General features: G+C 36.2%; 1 protein-coding gene across 3 annotated transcripts in view; it reads right to left on the bottom strand.

The window, feature by feature from the left end:
* Positions 1-3,320: 3,320 nt before the first annotated feature.
* TXNL1 (thioredoxin like 1) overlaps positions 3,321-18,767 on the bottom strand; it is a 37,407-nt gene continuing 21,960 nt past the window's right edge. The window contains exons 4-9 of one of the 3 annotated variants that reach the window (XM_050767827.1): positions 18,432-18,554; positions 16,650-16,719; positions 14,833-15,005; positions 11,493-11,597; positions 4,943-4,985; positions 3,392-3,555 (exon numbers count right to left, since the gene is read on the bottom strand). In XM_050767827.1, coding sequence (XP_050623784.1) covers positions 4,947-4,985; positions 11,493-11,597; positions 14,833-15,005; positions 16,650-16,719; positions 18,432-18,554 — 510 coding nt within the window. In that variant the 3' untranslated portion in view covers positions 3,392-3,555; positions 4,943-4,946. Of the gene's footprint in view, positions 3,556-4,942; positions 4,986-5,019; positions 5,916-11,492; positions 11,598-14,832; positions 15,006-16,649; positions 16,720-18,431; positions 18,555-18,767 lie in introns of those variants that run through there. The other 2 variants (XM_050767828.1, XM_050767829.1) reach the window with 2 other exon arrangements.

Here is an 18,767-nt window from a genome sequence, read left to right as displayed (position 1 = left end):
AGATTTTAATATTATTCCAAGCTGTGTACAATTTTAGTACATTCAAATTCTAAAGGTTATCTCTTTATCTTATAGTTTTCTAATTACACATTCTCCAACTAAGAATTTTACATGGGCCACAAAGTTTGAAAGCAATCTTATTAGCCTACAAATCTTCACTGTCCTTATTCCTATAGTGCTAAGAATATAAAAAAAAAAACCTTATTGATCTAAAAACCAAACCTGAATTTTAAAACATGCTTAAAATGACATCTGTAGTCTTCCTTAAGAAGTATAGGCTTAACTGGGTAAAGTCAATATTTTAAAATTTATTTAACTACTATATGCATATGTACTTGCTTTATATTATAAAGCATAATCCATATTTAGAAAATTTTGCAAAATACACACCTCTAATAATGACTTTTAAAGCTAAATGAGCAAAGTATTTCTCTAGTTTTTCTTTAGCAGTTCTGTGAATGGATTTTTTTTTTTTTTTTTTTAGACAGAATCTCACTCTGTCACCTGGGCTGGTGTGCAGTGGCACGATCTTGGTTCACTGCAACCTCTGCCTCCTGGGTCCAAGCGATTCTCCTGCCTCAGGCTCCGAAGTAGTTGGGTGTGGCACCTGCCACCACGTATTTTTAGCAGAGACAGGGTTTCTCCATGTTGGGTAGGCTGGTCTCAAACTCCTGACCTCAAGTGATCCACCCACCTCGGCCTCCCAAAATGCTGGGAATACAGGCGTGAGCCACTGTTTCCAGCTGGATTTCTAAGTTACTTATCTTAAAAAAAAAAATTGTCTAAGATCACAAATCATCAATTCCAGAAGAGATATACCTCACATAAAAATTAACCTACTAAATTGAACTAAATGAGTATCAATACAAGCAACATGAGTAAGCCTTATATTTCATGTTTTTAAAGCTTACAAAGGAAGGGGTGTAACTAATTTATTCAACTCCAAAACTTTATTCTTATTACAGAATCAAAGCTTTTAGATATTAAGAGGAACAAGGGAGGATCTGAACTATTTTAGGTTTAAAATCCCATGATCAGCGATATTAATTGCAGCCATAAATAAACTGCTGAGGCCAAATATATAACAGCATTCCTATAATCGCTGCCAAAAACACTGCATACATCCTCAAACATTGAGACAAAGGATGGCAGACAGGTTTCAACTCTAATTGTTAAGTCGCTGCCTCCAACAGTATATTGAGACTGGGGAACAATGTGGGACTTGATGTCAAAAAGAACTCAGAAGATTATAAAAGCCTGCCACGGGCACAAGAATGTGGTACCTTGTACTACTCTTGGCTTCAGCATTTAGCTGACAAAGACTTCCTACTGCAATACTTTACTTTTGTTTCTATTATGAACACCGTATTTCAATGTTTCTCATCAAAAGCACCTGATGTCAATGTAACAAAATACACAATGAGATTCTTTTTTGCTATGTCTGACAAAATGAACAAGAAACCAAATACCAGTTTTCTAGATGCACTCATAAATGACTTCAGTTAAAATAACTAGAGTTACATTTTTTCAAATGCTCTTATTCATCTGGAAAATTCAGTGTTATATATAAATGTTATATATATATATACACATACGTGTATATATATACTGTTTTAGGAGAAAACATTAGCGTTTCAGCTTGATATTTTAAATGTCAATTATGCATATTTATTTGGAATAGTAAGATCTCCCATAAGTGAAACATGTTATAGTTACCTGTAAACATTCATTTTTTACCATTCTATTTACAATTTGAATTATGTAATGCTTGCATACCGCAACCAATTGTTATAGAAAAGTCACATAAACAATATAAATCTGATGCCCAATCCTTTACAAATACGAAATTTCTTTCACTGGGTTTTTCAAACTGTCAAGTATAAATAGGAAAAGGTCACCAATACTTAGGATGAGGCACTTTAACAATTACTCAAAAAGGTTAAGTATACAAAACTGTAAACCAAAACCTTGTGTATTAATCTTATCCTTAATTTCAGATGTGATTAATCTGAGATGGTCTAAGTAAGGAGTGTTAAAATACAGACATCATCACAGACCAGTTAACGTGCCCATATACAAATGAACTAAACCAATGACACTTGAGTTTCAGAAAGGGACTCTTTCAACACTAAAACTTCTGTAGAATTGTTTCATAGACAAGTATAAATATACTGCTCTCACAAAGGCAAATGGTATCTCTACCATATTCCTAGACAAGAATGGCCTCAAATGTTCACCTGAATCACAATGTTACAGTCTTATGTACTCTTTAAAAAGTTTTTAAAATACTCAAATTTTAAAATTAAATCTACTAATACTTTTTCGATTACAATTTTAAGATAAAAAAGGTAATGAATAGATATTTTACCAGCCTTTTGTGAAAGACCTTTTAAACATTTCTATTTGGGCACCTCATTTTCAACCTTAAAACATGTTCTCTGTATATTTACACTGCACGTTTTGGTAGTTCAGATAATACATACTTGATTAAAGGTAATAATTTCTTTTTTTTTTTTTTGAGATGGAGTTTTGCTCTTTGTTGCTCAGGCTGGGGCGCAATCTCGCAATCTCAGCTCACTGCAACCTCTGCTTCCTGGGTTCAGCCGATTCTCCTGTCTCAGCCTCCCAAGTAGGCGGGATTACAGGCACCCGCCACTATGCCTGGCTACTTTTTGTATTTTTAGTAAAGACGAGATTTCACCATGTTGGCCAGGCTGGTCTCGAACTCCTGACCTCAGGTGATTCGCCCGCCTCAGCCTCCCAAAGTACTGGGATTACAGGCATGAGCCACTGCGCCTGGCCAATTCCTACTGTTTTCTGAATTCCCTGTGCTGTATTTTTTCCCCAACTATCTGATTTCCACATTCTTCTAATTAGTTTAAAAAAATTAAAAAAAAAAGGGCTGACTCAAATTTTAAAGTTTACCAGAAGAGATTAAAATCTTGGTATATACCAAGCAAGAATTTGTGGACCCACTAGCTAAGTTTTAGGTAAGAGTAGCGAAATCTCATTAAAACTGTTTATTTCTTCTAATTTATAATTTGAGTCATTTCTATAGCTCAGATATCCAAATGTCCTTTAACAGAAATGCAAGTTAGTGCTGATTTAACATGGTTAGCTGTTCCAAGTTCACTTATCAAAATCACTTGCTATGAATGTGTGCACATGTACTCCTTAATTCCCTAAACCAGTTTCTCCTTTTCTAAAGAAACTGGCTTTCAATCAATATACTACCAGACATTTAACTCTCCTCTAAAATCAGAAGTTGACCAATTTTCAAATACATGGAAAGAGAAAATACTGATTTAGAATGACAAAAATTAAGCTTGGCAAAAGTAGTGACTTTTATTTACAATTGCATGTGTCAAGATTACAATGGAAACACTAGTGATACCATCTGAACAAAAGCAATGATTTATTGGTAATGGCAATGAATGAAACATTGACAGTCTCTGGCGAGAATCAAGCAATTATCCAGGAGCTGTAGATCTGATTGCAATATGGTTGTCCAGTGTCTTTTGCACCTTAGTGGCTTTCTCCTTTTTTGCCAACTACCTAGAAAGACAAAAATAAATTTATATGTACATCCTATTGATTTTAAATATGCGTTATTAAAAAAAAACTAATATAGTACTCAGTTTGAAACCTTGGTATTAATTTTTATCCTTGGATTTTTTCTGGCATGCAATGTATTTTCACTGTTGAAGCAAACTGTGACCTCTCCTCCCACCCCAGCCACAGGAATTACACATAAAACACATGCGGGCTATTTTTGGTTTCACACAGTTTTTTTTTTTTGTTTTTAAGTATAGCAATTTTTTAAAAACAAGGTTGAAAGTTTAAAGAAGTTAATTTTAAAAATGATGCTATATGAGTAAAACATATTTGACATACTATTTTTAGATAGTTAGAAATCAAATGTTGATCACAAAAGAATCTGGAATTAGAAGGGTATGCTGAACTCATGTCTTCATGCCCAACATAGCAAATTTCCAGACTTCCCCCCGCAAAACATTGACATGCAATGAAAACAGATTAAAAGTGACTAATTTTTTCTGGTTTAAGAAAAAAACCCTGGTGTAAGAGTACTACTAAAAATGAAACGAATAAACCTTGTTTCTGTCAATGATTAGAAAAATCCTCTACTGGAGGGTTATAAAAAACATTCTGGTTGCTATATATGTGGCAGCATAAAAATGTGAAGAATAAAAATTTGTTTTCCACCAACAAATCTAGAAAACAAATTCTGTGCAGGAGAGTTAGAAAATTATGTTCTAATTGAGAAATTTACCTAAAACTTAAAGTTTATCATTAGATAATGTATTCTTAGAGCAAAAATGCCTCTAAAGAAACCCACTTGCAAAATACTGAATGTGTATTTGCGTAGAAAGATTTCTGTGTACATTTATAAATGTAATTTTCGTATTTTAAATTGATTCTATTCTAAATGGCAGTATCTATACCAGCAAAACACATAAAGGTCATCAGTACATGTCTGGTCTAAAATATAACATAGCTGGGTCAACATCATTTATGAGAGACCTGAAAGCTTTCCACTGAAATCCCAATCACACAATCCTAGAAATGTTTTTCCCACTCTGAGAAAAATCACTTCTAGTACCTTAAAAGAACTCCCCTTTGGTCCAAAGACACCATGTTAGAAAGCTCACAAGCTAGCAAGATGATAAAAGGCAGTTTCATACAAGAGAATGTGGATAAGAGTAAGAAATTTCGGTTTTAAGAGCCACTAGAAGGGGAAGTGGCATTATCTCTATCACAAGTAAATTTTGTGCTGATAAACACTGAGAGCATTATTCATCATTATATTACTTGGGAAACACAAAACACAAAGCTATTAGATTAAGCAAAAGAAAACAAAAACAAATAATATTAAAAATTAAACTTCTAGCAGATGTGATACAGAAGACACAAATCTGCATACTGTTTCACAGGCTGATAACTCTCAACTTGCCAATGTGTATTTTCTGTAAAAAAGAAGAAATTCAACATTCCAACATGGATTGTCATCCCAAACGTAAAGCTCTTTTATTCATTCTTAAGTCTTTATATTACACCTCAGACAAACCAAAATCTACGTACATAAAAATTAGGTGTAAAAAATATTTATTCAAATACTTTTTATTTATATTTATTCAGAGAGTCCATTGATCTTCTATATTAATATGTTAACCCAGCCTAATATTCAGTCCATAAGTCCTTCAACTGGTTTTGAGCTCACTTGGGCAAAAGCGGAGGACACGCCCCAAGCAATCATCAAAAGGACTTTGGGGCTAACGTTCCAACTAGGAAAAGAAAACTAACACCCCTCAACTGAAACGCAATCAACATATTAAACTAGCACAAATATAAAAGAACTTGATGCAACTGCTATATTTGATTTCCAAAAGAATTCTATAGTTCCTAGGAAATAAAATTTAAAGTTTAGAATGGATTAAAACATTACTCAACAACTAGTTAAATCTAAAACCACTTATAACAATTTAAGTTTATTGTGATTTTACCTCTCAAAATGTAGTACAAAATTAAATATAAAATGGTAGAAAGTAAAAAAAGTAAAAAGGCTAGTGAGCAACACGGTATGGTAATAAAATTAAAGCACCTAGTTGCAAGCCCAAAACGAAAGCCAAAACAAAAGGCCAATTGAGAAACACAACTAGGATGAGATCTGAAGAAAGAGATGGTTGAGGAAACCTAGGTAACAAGGCTGATCCAGATGATAGAAGCTGTAGAAATCTTGCACCAACAATGGCGAGAACATGGGAAGGGTGAGAGCAGACAGGTGCTAGATGAGCAGAGAAGCAAGGAGGGGAGTAGAGTAAGACAAGGTCAATCTTTATATTACTTCATTTTAAAATATCTTCTGTTTTTAGTTCATTTGAGTTGGATTAAAAAAGCTGAAAAATAAACAGACAGAAATGTTACAAAAATAGCTGATACGGTGAATGGCCAGTTTAGAAAAGTCTACTTTTATTATAGTGATAAAAATAGTTTCACATGCACCTCATTTCCTAAGAAGCAGAAGCCCCTATAATTTTCTCATTTTTTATTTTTATAAAATTTTAATTTAAAATTCTGTATTAAAATAAAGCAATCCATATAAACAGCGTATTTTAGCAAAACCATCTACTTCCAATTAAGATGGCAATGGCAAGTTTTTCATGCTGCAATACAAAAAATCTATTGACAACAACAAACAGCCAAAGTATAGATTATAATGTGTGCATGATGCCTATAAGAACCAAAAACAGACAAGTAGAAGGGGTATCTAGTCTGCCAAACCTTAAAAGTCTAACCTTAAAACCTGTAATAGCATGAAAGGTTGTCTAAGATTTCTATCAGCATTGGAGATTCAACAGCATTACCTTAGCTTCTGTCATCTTAGTGACATAAGGAAGTCAGTGACATACTGAAAACTGAAATTATCCAGAAACAGCTCACATAAGATAAAAATATAAACTAAAAATGCTAAACATTCGATCTACTTTATCATTCATTAAGCCATTTTATATAGCACCCTTCACTACACAGTGGTCATCATAATTTTCCTCCCTGTGCCTATAAAACATATGCCAAATCTATTTTGAAATTTTCAATTCTAGGCCGGGCACGGTGGCTCACGCCTGTAATTCCAGCACTTTGGGAGGCCAAGGTGGGCAGATCACAAGGTCAGGAGATCGAGACCATCCTGGCTAACACGGTGAAACCCTGTCTCTACTAAAAATACAAAAAAGTTAGCTGGGTGTGGTGGCAGGTGCCTGTAGTCCCAGCTGCTCTGGAGGCTGAGGCAGGAGAATGTCGTTAACCTGGGAGGCAAAGCTTGCAGTGAGCCCAGATCGCGCCACTGCACTCCAGCCTGGGCGACACAGCAAGACTCCGTCTCAAAAAAAAAAAAGAAATTTTCAATTCTAATTACTATGTATATACTAATTCAGACTGACCAAACGAGTAAAAGAAAAAGACACGCCATATGTGACTTGTCCTTGAATGAATCCTCCACCTTCCTAAGTTCATGTCCAGGTCCCTACTTCTCCATTCTATCAAGGGTGCCCATAGCTGTCTGTTGAACTGTACAAATTCTACTCTCAAAACTTAGTTGAAGGCCCTCTTTCTTTACAAAGTATTCTCAGATTTTCCCAGTCATTGTAGGAGGAAAAGGAAAAGTCACTTAGCTGGTAACATCTGAGAATACTCTGTGGACAAAGAGACCCTTGAACTAAGCTTTGATTAATTTTGATTAACTTCCCCTGTTTGTCCACCATCTACAAGAATATAGACTTGCTGTAGACCAGAGATCATGACTGAACAGTAGTCCCTCCTTATCCATGCTTTCACCTTCTGCAGTTTCAACTGCCTATGGTGCAGTACAATAAAATATTTTGAGACAGTGAGAGAAGAGCAAGCATGGGAAAGACCATATCCATGTTAACTTTTAACCACAGTATATTGTTGTAATTGCTCTATTTTATTATTAGCTGTTGTTGTTAATCTTTTTTTTTTTTTTTTTTTTTTTGATATGAGGTTTTGCTCTGTCACCCAGGCTGGAGTAGAGTGGCATGATCCTAGCTCGCTGCAGCCTTGAACTCCAGGGTTCAAGTGATCTTCCCACCTGAGCCTCCCAAGTAGCTGGAACTACAGGTGTGCCCACCACCTTGCCTGGGTAATTGTGTGTGTGTGTATATTCTTACAGAGATGGAGTCTTACTATGTTTATCAGGCTGGTCCTGAACTCCTGGGCTCAAATGATCTTCCCACCTCGGCCTCCCAAGTAGCTGGGACTATAGGTGCGCCCACTGCCTTGCATGGGTAATTTTTTTTTTTTTTTTAAATAGAGATGGAGTCTTCCTATGTTTGCCAGCTGGTCCTGAACTCCCAGACTTAAGTCATCTTCTTGCCTTGGCCTCCCGAAGTGATGGGATTACAGGCGTGAGCCACCATGCCCTGGCTTTGTTGTTAATCTCTTACTGTGCCTAATTTATACATTAAACATTATCAGCGGTATGTATATATGTACAGATGCTCTTCCACTTCCGATAGGGTAATATATCCCGACTACCCATTGTAAAGACCAGGCGCAGTGACTGATGCCTCTAATCCTAGTACTTTGGGAGATCGAGACAGGTGGTAAGGTCAGGAGTTGGAGACCAGCCTGACCAACATGGTGAAACCCCATCTCTACTAAAATTACAAAAATTAGCCAGGTGTGGTGGCAGGCACCTGTAATCCTAGCTACTCCGGAGGCTGAGGCAGGAGAATCACCTGAATCCGGGAGGCGGAGGATGCAGTGAGCTGAGACCACACCACTGCACTACAGCCTGGGTGACAAGAGTGAAACTCCATCTCAAAAAAATAAAAATAAGTAAACCAATTGTAAGTTGAAAATACTGTAAGTCAAAAACGCAAAACTGCCCCACACTTAAGAGAATGGTTTCTACTGAATGCATATCAATTTTGCAGTACTGTAAACCTGAACCATCATAAGTTGGAAACCGTCTGGACGGAAAACACACAGTAGGGTTTGTTAATGTCTGTGGTTCCAGACATCCACTGGGGGGTCTAAGAACATATTCCTCCCCACCACCCCCCCAACGGGTAAGGAGAGACTACTGTACTAGCATCGTACCATAAGGACAAAACATACCATACCACACATCTATTATTTCCTTCAACCAGAACCAAACTCAATTATAATTTTTAATAAGCAGCTCTGTACAAGGACTAAGCTGGCCAGTTTCAGTCACATGTAAACCCTTTTTTTTTTTTTAACTACATTGAAGTTATTGCTTTGTAAAATATAAAAACAATGAAATACTAGCTCACTTTTAAAGAATAACCCTAAAAGACAATGAGTGACTACAGTACAAATGTCATTCAGAAATATTACAAGAAAATGTAATATTATTATACATAAGAAAATCACTTATCAATTAAAATTTATTAAACATTAAAAGCAAGGGGCTAAGAAGCCCAGAACACCAACAAGGGAGTAGATTATGGTATTCAAATTATTCTTGTAGCAGTTCTCAAAGTGTGGTCTCCAAGACCCTCTCAAGGAGTCTGGGAGGTCAACACTATTTTCATAATGCTAAATCATTTTTTTGCCTTTTAGACTCTCATGCTCTTCACAAGTATCCAGGGGAGTTTTCCAGGGGCTATATGATGTGTGACAGGAAAGCTGACTGAATGCAGAAGCAGATATGAGAAGGAAAGGATGCTTTTAGGCTCGTAAACAGAGAAGCCTGGGTAACATAGTGAGACCCTGTCCCCACACACAAATAAAACATTAGCTGAGTGTGGTGGTGCTCGCCTGTAGTCCCAGCTACTCAGGAGGCTGAGGCTGAAGGATCATTTGAGCCCAGGAGTTTGAGGTTGCAGTAAGCCATAACTGTGCTTCTTGCACTGCAGCATGGGTGACAGAACAAAACCCTGTCTCAAAAAAAAAAAAAAAACACAAAAAAACCCATGAAATTCTAAATTAATACTCTTCTTCTTACCAAATTGGTTTTTTAGAAAATATGCTTATTTTTTATTTAAAAATATTTGTTAACATGTGTTCATTATTTACAAGTATTTTTTATATTTCCCAGTTTTAACTTCTAAATGGCAAATATCAGATAAATATAGCCCACATAAACAAAAGTTCTTTTTGGTCTTCAATAGTATTAATATAAAGAGGTCTCAAGTCCAAAAAGCTTGAGAACTGCTACCGTATAATAATTTAAAGTTAAAAAAATTAAATGAATGGCTGTTATAAAACAAGCACAGATACTCTCAAGCAAAAAAAGTCTAACACCTTTGCTATCCTAAAGACAGCCCCCAGAAAGGTAGTCTGACAGTCAGAAAAGAGAAAACACTAGGCTAGAAGGGATGTAAGGGGGAAGTTAAACACGAAGTGGAGGCAGATAGTTAGATGAGTAATTATTCATGCAAATTAGAGAAACTTTAACCGAATGGCTAGCTGGTAAGAAGATGAACAAGATAGAATGGTGGTTATTTACAGAAAAAAATGAAAATCAAATAGCATAAACTGAGGTGAGAAACAGGAAACTAGAGCCAAATAAATGACATGAGAAAACAGTAAGATTTATAGTAATAGATCTTATAAAAAACTAAGCTAAGAATAAACCACACAAGGTACACGTAAAGCCAAGTCCAATGATATCTAATTCAAAAAGGCAAAGCAGGCAGCCAAGACGTCTTTGTTGCTCACGCATTTTCCCAATAAAACATATTTCATATCGTAAAAATGTAGATGCTTAATCTCTGCTTCCTCTGATACATAATACATATGTGAAACATCCAGACATGACAGCTCTAAGTACATAATTATTCCTGCGGTCCCCAAAACGTTATCACGCTATGAGACAGGAAAACAGTAACTGGAAAACAACCAGTTAAAATACCTATTGTCCAGGTTTGCAATTTGGTAAGAACAGCATACGATTTTGTAAGATCATCCTCTGTTATGCAATCTAATACATTTTTCTACAAGTGAAATAAAGTCAGATCTGTAGATGCCACCAAAAAGAGTAAGAGTGTTCAAGATGTTCTCCATCTTCAATTCCACAACAGGGGTCTCTTGGGAGCCTCTTCATCTAGGAATTGCCAGGCCTAAGGAAACTCTTCCTCAAGCTCTAGACTGCCTGCCAGATGCAATCATCAGAGACAGTGGGATGCCTATGTATTCTGTGCTGCCACATTTAAACTGAATATATAGCAACTAATGCTCTGTACTGATACAGCTCTCAGTAGCACTTTGATGATCTGTGGTTGTATATTTAAGAGTGACCTTAGGGAACTGTTGCCCATTAGAAGTTGTTCCAGTGACGTACAAAAGGAATTAATCTGGATTAACAAAGGTCCCACGTACCCTATTAATTCTTTACAAACCTTGTAATTGTGTCTTTTCAAAAGAAAATTATATGCACACACATAAAGATATATAAAAGTACTTCAGAAAACTTGCCTGTTTATCATTATTTCATGAAATGTGCTATTTCAGCATACAAACATGGTTTGGAAAGTTAACATGTCAGTATATTAAAACTCAGTCTATTATTTTTTAAATAAAATTATTCAAGTAATTTAAAACTTCATCAGAAATAATCACCAGAATCTTAGTATCAACTAAGTTCTTTAATTCTCACAATTGTTTTCAAATAATTTTACTTTCATTTTTCCATTATTACTAACCACTTTCTATAACCCAACTATTATTTTTACCCTTATGTTGATGTCATTCATTAAAAGACTCTTCATCAGTCACGACATCATTTTTTATTAACGATTACTTTGCTGGATATCTAAAAATATAGTTAGGAGAACTTTCTATCCTAGTTCACCCTTGTAAAATTTTATGACATGATGTGATTTTGAATTATTTGGTTAAAAGAAAGTATGACAGTTGAGATACATGAAATTATTCCATTAAAATTATATTTTTACTATCCCTAAGTATCGTTTAAGCAAACTTACTCGTTTGAAGTCATTCATATTTGTTGCCTGGACTGGAGTACCAATAAAAGTAAAATATGAAATTCGTGTTGTTTCCTCTTCACCTTGATTCGATTGAACAAATATCTACCAAAAAAGTTTACATTTTTAATTACAATCCTTCTTCACAAACATGCTTCAAGTTTAATCAATTTCCTTAAATTACTAATAAAAATATTCTCCATTCTTTGTAAAAATTAATCTAGGCTGGGTGCGGCGGCTCATGCCTGTAATCCCAGCATTTTGGGAGGCTGAGGCGGACGGATCACCTGAGGTCAGGAGTTCGAGAATAGCCTGGCCACCATGGCAAAACCCCATTTCTACTAAAAATACACACAAAAAAATAACCGGGCGTGGTGACTGGCACCTGTAATCCCAGCTACTCGGGAAGGTGGGGCAGGAGAATCACTTGAGGTGGAGGTTGCGGTGAGCCGAGATCATGCCACTGCACTGCAGTCTGGGCAACAAGAGCAAAACTCTGGCTTAAAAAAAAAAATTGACCTAAATTATATAATACTAAGACTAGTACTCCTATAGGACTATTAATCATAAGGCTGTTTGCCCTGCTATTCTTTCTCCAGAGATGTCATGGCAAGACACCAATATATACAAGTTCGTGATAATTTGGTGTGATAGTATGGCGGAGTCATAATTAAATACTTTTTTTTCCTTTTCTTTTTTTTTTGAGATGGAGTCTCACTCTGTTGCCCAGGCTAGAATGCAATGGCACGATCTCGACTCAATGCAACCTCTACCTCCCAGGTTCAAACGATTCTCCAGCCTCAGCCTCCCGAGTAGCCAACCACCACGCACGGCAAATCATTTTTTTTTTTTTAAGAGACGGAGTCTTGCTCTGTTGCCCAGGCTGGGGTGAAGTGGCACCGTCTCGGCTCGCTGCAACCTCCGCCTCTCAGGTTCAAGCAAGTCTCCTGCCTCAGCTTCCTGAGGAGCTGGGACTACAGGCACACGCCGCCACGCCTGGTTTTTTGTTTTTTTTTTTTTTTGTTTTTTTTTTTTGTATTTTAGTAGAGACGGGGTTTCACCGTGTTGCCCAGGGTGGTCTTGAACTTCTGAGCTCAGGCAATCTGCCTGCCTCAGCCTCCCAAAGTGCTGGGATTACAGGCGTTAGCCACCGCGCCCAGCAATTAAATTCTTTACAGAGAATGTTGAAAGGGTATTAAGATTTAACAATTACAATGGGACAGACTAACATTGGAAATTTTATTAAAATTGTAGTTTTTCACTGAGAATAAAACTGAAGTTATATTCTTTCCGATATTCCTGTATCCATTCTATTTCCTAGAACATTAAAAGAAAAAATAGTATTGGGAATCAGCTCCTAAAATAATACTATGCGCCTCACATTTTTTTTTAAGCTTGACTCTATATTTAAAAACTCCCCTCAGCACGTTAAAAACTAAAAGCTTTACTCATTGATCCTTTGTCATACATTGGATTTTTAAAATTTGCTCCATGTCTAAAAAAACAATATTCTAGGTGCTGTCTACTTTAAAATATGGCACCTATCTCTTTTATGAGACAAGGTCTCATTGTTACCTAGGCTGGTCTTGAACTCTTCAGTGCAAGTGATGCCCCTGCCTCAGCATCCCAAGAAGCTGGGACTACCAGCGTACCACCATGCCCAATTAAAAATTGCCTCTCGTGATTGAAACAACATACTTCTTTCATTCTGAGATGCCACTCATTGGTCAGTTTTCATTGTTTTCAAAGGCAGCCATGTATTATTTCAAGAAAATATTTGATAACGAGTACACCAAGTTTAATATAACCATTTTCTTTGATTTCATTTGAATAGGATATTTCTAATACTTAAAACTCAACTTGATTATAATTCTTTTTTTTTTTTTGGTCGCCCAGGCTGGAGTGTAACAACACAATTGCGGCTCACTGAAGCCTCAATCTCCCAGGCTCAAGTGATCCTCCAGAGTAGCTGGGACTACAGGTGCACCACCATGCCCAGCTACTTTTTGTATTTTTTGTAGAGATCAGGTTTCACCATGTTGCCCAGGCTGGTCTCAAAATCATGGGCTCAAGCAATCTGCCCATCTTAGCTGGGATTACAGGAGTGAGCCACTACATCCGGCCAATTATAATTCTTCATACTACTACTACATATATTCTGTGAAACTCTCAAAAACATTCTTAAATGAACACATACTTTAGCATTCTTCTAATTTAGAAAAATAGAATTATTCCATCACAACAAACAAATTGTACCAGTTTGGCATGACATTCTCAGTGGCTCTGTGCTGGTTCCTACTTTCTTTTTCTAAATATTCTACTATTCTTTTCTCACTGTCCTACCCATTCCTCTAAATGACTGTAGGTGAGAAGCGTGAGCTGGTTTCAATGCTAAATTTTTTAAAAGCAATTAATAACTGCTAAAAAGTAGGTGATTCTTATGAGTGGCACTTTAATAATGACATCTAATATACATCACTTAAAATCATCTCAAGCACTAGTCAATCTTCACAAAGGCTGGGTGTAGTGGCTGAAGCCTATAAATCCAGCACTTTGGGAGGCCGAGGTGGGAGGGGAGACTTCAACTCTACAAAAATAAAAAATTAGCTGGGTGTGGTGGCACGTGCCTGCGGTTGCAACTGCTTGGGAGGCTGAGGGAGGATCACCTGAGCCCAGCAGGTCAGGGCTATACTGAACCAAGGTCGTGCCACTGTACTCCAGCCTGGGCAACAAAGCAAGAACCTGCCTCAAAGGAAGAAAAAATTCAGATATACTTTAGGTCATCTTATAAAATGTAATATTATCTTTTTAAAAAGTCATTTTTAAGGCAGGTGCAGTGGTGCATGCCTGTAATCCCAGCATCTCAGGAGGCTGAGGTGGGAAGATTATTTGAGACCAAGAGTTCAAGTCAGCCTGGGCAACACAGCGAGACTCATCTCAAAAAACTACATAAAAAGTCATTTTTACTAAGATCATGACCACTACACTTTCAATAAAAGTAAACAGGATTTTACAAACGCATCACTACTTATTACCAGTTATAAAGAATAAAGCACAAATATCTTCAGTTTTAGTATCAAGTTATAGAATAAACCTCTAGCAAAAGTTACCATATACATATAAAATAACTGACAAAAACCCACAAATATTCAAAAATCAATCTGTCCTTCCTCTTTAGGGTACATAAATTAAAAGAAGAAAATTTATTCTATTATACATTTTACTCATTTCAAATTGAGTGGATAAATACCACTTTAAAGAATCACTTAGACTCACCTAGGATACTGAAAATAGTGTTGTTACAAACCTATTAAACACATATGGATGAAATACTACTTACAGTTACACTGTTAACATTCTGAAACTTAACATAACGAAGTGGAACAATGCCATCTTCTTTAATATCATCCTCTGTCAGTTCCAGAGCTTGAGTTGGTTCACTTCGTTCTGCCTCTTCAAAATCCATAGATCGGGGTAGGTTGATAAAAATTTTTACATATTTAGGGCCTTGACCTATAAAATGGTAGAATAAAATGAAATGTTTAAAAACCTCAAATATACTATACTCCCTTTACCACAACACTCACACTACACACAGACACACACAAATCAATATACATATACTTCAAATAACTCTATTATTAGAACTTGTACAAAAGTCTGAGTATTCAGGCAGCCAATCCTTTATTTTCCAATACACGTTTACTGTTCTTTCTCGGCCTAGCTAACACTGTGGTAAATATTAGGAATATAAGATTAAAACAAACACATACACACAGAGCAAGTCCCTGCCCCCAACTACAAAAGACATGCTACGATAAACAAAATACCACAGGAGAGGAGGTACAAGGAAGGTGACAACAGATTCTGACAATATATGCAGGTTAACAAAAAGCTTCATAAAATAGCATTTGAACTAGATCTTATAGTTGCCAATAGTTGGTACATTTAGTTATTTAGGAGGAGAGCCTTATCAGTGACAACATTTAGCCAAAAGAAAATTAATAAAAATTGCCAAATTTCATTTTAGGGATTACATTAGGATGTGCTAAGTGGTAAAGTCCGACATATAGAATGCCTTAATCCCTTTAACTTCAAGGAACAATTTAACACTCATATTTTGTGGGTGAAGAAGGAAAAGTAAGACTCATTTCTGCAGCATTTGCTTATAGAAATACTTTGTAATTTCAGAGTAAAAGTACAATTTTATTAATAAAAAATTATTAACATAAAAATTTAACACAACAAATAAGAAAATGCTATCTTCTAAATAAGGCCTTGGCTATTTCTTCCAATCAATCAAAAAAATATCGAACCCTAGTCTCCATTCCCCTATTACCCCTCAGAAAAAGCTTAACAGAAAAAGAAAAAATGGGGGGGTAAAAAAGGAAAATTCTTTATTTTAGAAGAAAATCCTAAGTCTGCGCAATCATATTTACATGCATCGATATAAAAAAGATGATACTATTAATAGGGCGCAAACAGGAATATCTGGAGCCTCAGTTTTCTCACTTAAAACAAAAGGGGTTTGAAATAAATCTTTCAGTTTTGGTTCTAAAATATGGCTGCTCAGAATCTACAGTTTTAGAACAGTTGGAAAAACGCATTTAGCACTTCTCAGATTAAAAGGAAACAAATGTTAAAATAAAAAAGTATAAAAATAACTAAGTTCTCTTTCTTTCACACTTTTAGTACCTAATAATCTCACATTATTTACCCATTCATTTATATCTTACTTTGTTCCAAAACAAGCCAGGCGCAGTGCTCACACCTGTAATCTTAGCACTCTGTGAGGCCGAGGTGTGTGGATCACCTGAGGTCAGGAGTTCAAGAACAGCCTGGCCAACAGTGGTGAAATCCTGTACTAAAAATACAAAAATTAGCCAGGCGTGGTAGTGCCTGCTGGTAGTCCCAGTTCCAGCTACTCAGGAGGCACAGGTGGGAGAACTGCTTGAACCCAGGAGGCAGAGATTACAGCGAGCTAAGATTACACCACCATACTCCAGTCTGGGCAATAGGACAAGACTGTGTCTCCAAAAAAAAAAAAAAAAAAAAACAACCAAAAAACCTACCTCTACTTAATAAAAAGTTTTAATTTTATGCTAACAGTTCTACAAAGCAGGAAGTTAGTTTAAAGAAAAGCTATCCTTTACTCACCATTATCTGGTCCTTGAAATTTCATGGAATAAAGCTTAACAGGTTGATTGAATGCCACAGTAATAAGTAGCTGTGGAGACACGAGTTTCATTTTAAAAGGGCTCTTGTACACCCTGAGTACACAAACTACCGCAGTAGGATGAAAATACCAGGCAAGAAAAAAAAAAAAAAACCTAATTCATCGAACAAAGCTAACTTAACATGAAAAATCAGCAAGTTGAAAGTCACTTGATTAGATAACATTTGAGAAATACCACCATCAGTTATTTATATAAGGGAATACAAGACAAAAATTCATCAAGTAAATACTAAAACTATGCATAGGAATGTAAGGTCTTGTGAGCTATAAACTGGCAAGCAACCTGCTTTCTAACAAATCAAACAAAAATCACAAATTAAAATTTAAACTATTCATTTTAGCATACAGCTCTAGGATGGTTTATTGGTCAAGTATCTATTCACATAACTTGACGATTTAGAGGCAATACACAGGTTACGCAGAGACTAGCCTTGAAATGGACTCTGATCCCAAACTTAAGAGAATAGGGCTCTTACAGCTCTGAGGTAACCTCCAAACTTCCATCCTACATTTACTTGACTGACTGAATCTGGAAGGCCACATAAGGGAAGAGGAATATGAAACACTGTCAGTATGCTTGTCTCTCTGAAACTCTTCTGGATCATTTGCACAATCTTCTTTCCAGCCAAAAGTGCGTTTGATGTAAGTACCTATGCTTCTACCCTGGAAAGATTTCCTGGGTAGGAAAATCTCAGGAAGCCTGAGCCAGTCCTGCTGATTAGTATTATCACATTATTTTTAGGGCACCATTTTACAAGAAACACAATGTGAATGACACTCTCAAAGTTGTAAAATATGGTGGCTCTGGGGTTACAGCATAGAAAAGATGGGGTTTGGATTTATGATTTCAGAATCATGTTGTGGTTTATCTGCCTGAGAAAATAACTAGGCTATTTCCTTTAGTTACACCAATACTTTTTATACTCAACCCATAATAGGGTATCAAAAAATAATAAGCATGACATGATTAGGGAACTGAACTGTAGGTGAAGAGCAGAAGAGATGAGAAAGCTAAAAGCAGATCAAGTCAGCCTCTTCCTAAAGCCAGTGAAGAGTCATTTCACTCTTCTAAGGAAGGGAAACATGCAGATTTATATTTTGGAAAAATAACTTTTGTTATCATATAGAAGATGAACCAGAATGGGCCAAATCAGAGACAATGGAAGAGAAAGTAAACTGAGGAAAATAACAGCCAAAAATTTAAAAAGCTTGATCAAGGAGGTAACACCCAACTTACTCTGTGGTAAGGGCAAGGCAGGGAAGCACAGGGAATATAATACAGGTTTCTATCTAGGAGAAAGGAGATAGCCACATGGGGAGGGCTCATCTCATTAATCTCTATTTCTCAGATACAAATTCATCTGGGTGGGAAGAAGGTATGGAAGTCAGGTCAAGGATGAACAAAAGGACCAAACAGCGGTAAGAGCTCAATTCTGCAGTGGGTCTCACCCAAGAGTTCAGCAATTTTTCTTAGTGCACCTAAGTTCTTTTATGTGGCAGCCCACATACAAGAACAGAGAAAGGAGATGGGTATGTATGGTCAAAAAACAAAAGTCAAAGATACTAAAAGCTATAGAAATGAAAGGAAGAAGTGATCATCCGGGAAGGAGAGACAAAAGCCACAAGATGGGAACAAGATAAAGAAACAAGAGCAGGCATAAATAGTGATAATCCCCACAAGCTTAACTTCAGCCCTTAATTACCTGTTCATCACAGTCAGATTCCAAGAAGGTCGTGTCTTTTCGTAAACAGTTGTCAAATCCATGCTCATCACTTTCATTAAGACATTCACAACCAGCTTTGTTAATAAAAGGCATTAAATCCATCTGAAAAAAAATTTAAATCAAGATTTTAGGCAACATATTTGGATTAGGTATAAAAATGTTAATAAAAAAATTTAAATCTGTGATTCTCTTTAGGCAATTTTAAAGAAAACACTTTTAAAACAGTTCATAAAACTTTTACAGTAGTCCTTTTATTTGCATTTCTGACTGAGATCTACCATTAATTATTAAAGCCAAATCTATGCTTAGCCTACT

The sequence above is a fragment of the Macaca thibetana genome, chromosome 18, assembly GCF_024542745.1.
Source record: "Macaca thibetana thibetana isolate TM-01 chromosome 18, ASM2454274v1, whole genome shotgun sequence".
Taxonomy (NCBI): Eukaryota; Metazoa; Chordata; class Mammalia; order Primates; family Cercopithecidae; genus Macaca; species Macaca thibetana.
This window is presented reverse-complemented; position numbering and strand designations above follow the sequence as displayed.